The 411-nt window shown below is 36.3% G+C and overlaps 1 protein-coding gene across 1 annotated transcript in view; it reads left to right on the top strand.

Moving 5' to 3' along the window:
* LOC119587397 (lysosomal aspartic protease-like) overlaps positions 1–411 on the top strand; it is a 14,077-nt gene that overhangs the window by 12,562 nt on the left and 1,104 nt on the right. Inside the window, 1 exon segment of the mRNA XM_037936136.1 lies at positions 214–357. Coding sequence (XP_037792064.1) covers positions 214–357 — 144 coding nt within the window.

Genomic DNA, 411 nt, shown 5'->3' with positions numbered 1-411 from the left:
TCTGAATACAAGATATTTGTAAATTTACATTTTTCTTAAAACTAGCAAATTTACATTTTTCTCAAAACTAGCAAGGATTTTTTCTTTTCTTTTCGCACTTGTCACTTCATTTTCCATATTCAAAAAAACCGCTTCCCCTTCTCTGACCTCCTCTATTTCCAAATTCTAAAAGAAACTAATTTTTCCCCTTTTTTCCTCTTTCTAAATCCTCAGGAAATCATGCAAGATTTCGGCGCCTTCCCTCTTATTGCAGGCGAGTGGATAATCAATTGCAACAAGGTGCCTGATATGCCTCTCTTCACCTTCACACTCAACGGGAAGGATTTCGACATGACAGGACCTGAGCTTGTCATTGAGGTGAATATGCTTTCATTTCCTTATTGTTTGTTTGTTTGTTACTGTTTGTCCATT

The sequence above is a fragment of the Penaeus monodon genome, chromosome 22 (genome assembly GCF_015228065.2).
Source record: "Penaeus monodon isolate SGIC_2016 chromosome 22, NSTDA_Pmon_1, whole genome shotgun sequence".
NCBI classification, from domain to species: Eukaryota; Metazoa; Arthropoda; class Malacostraca; order Decapoda; family Penaeidae; genus Penaeus; species Penaeus monodon.
The sequence above is the reverse complement of the archived record's forward strand: the minus strand, read 5'-3'. Positions and strand labels throughout refer to the sequence as shown.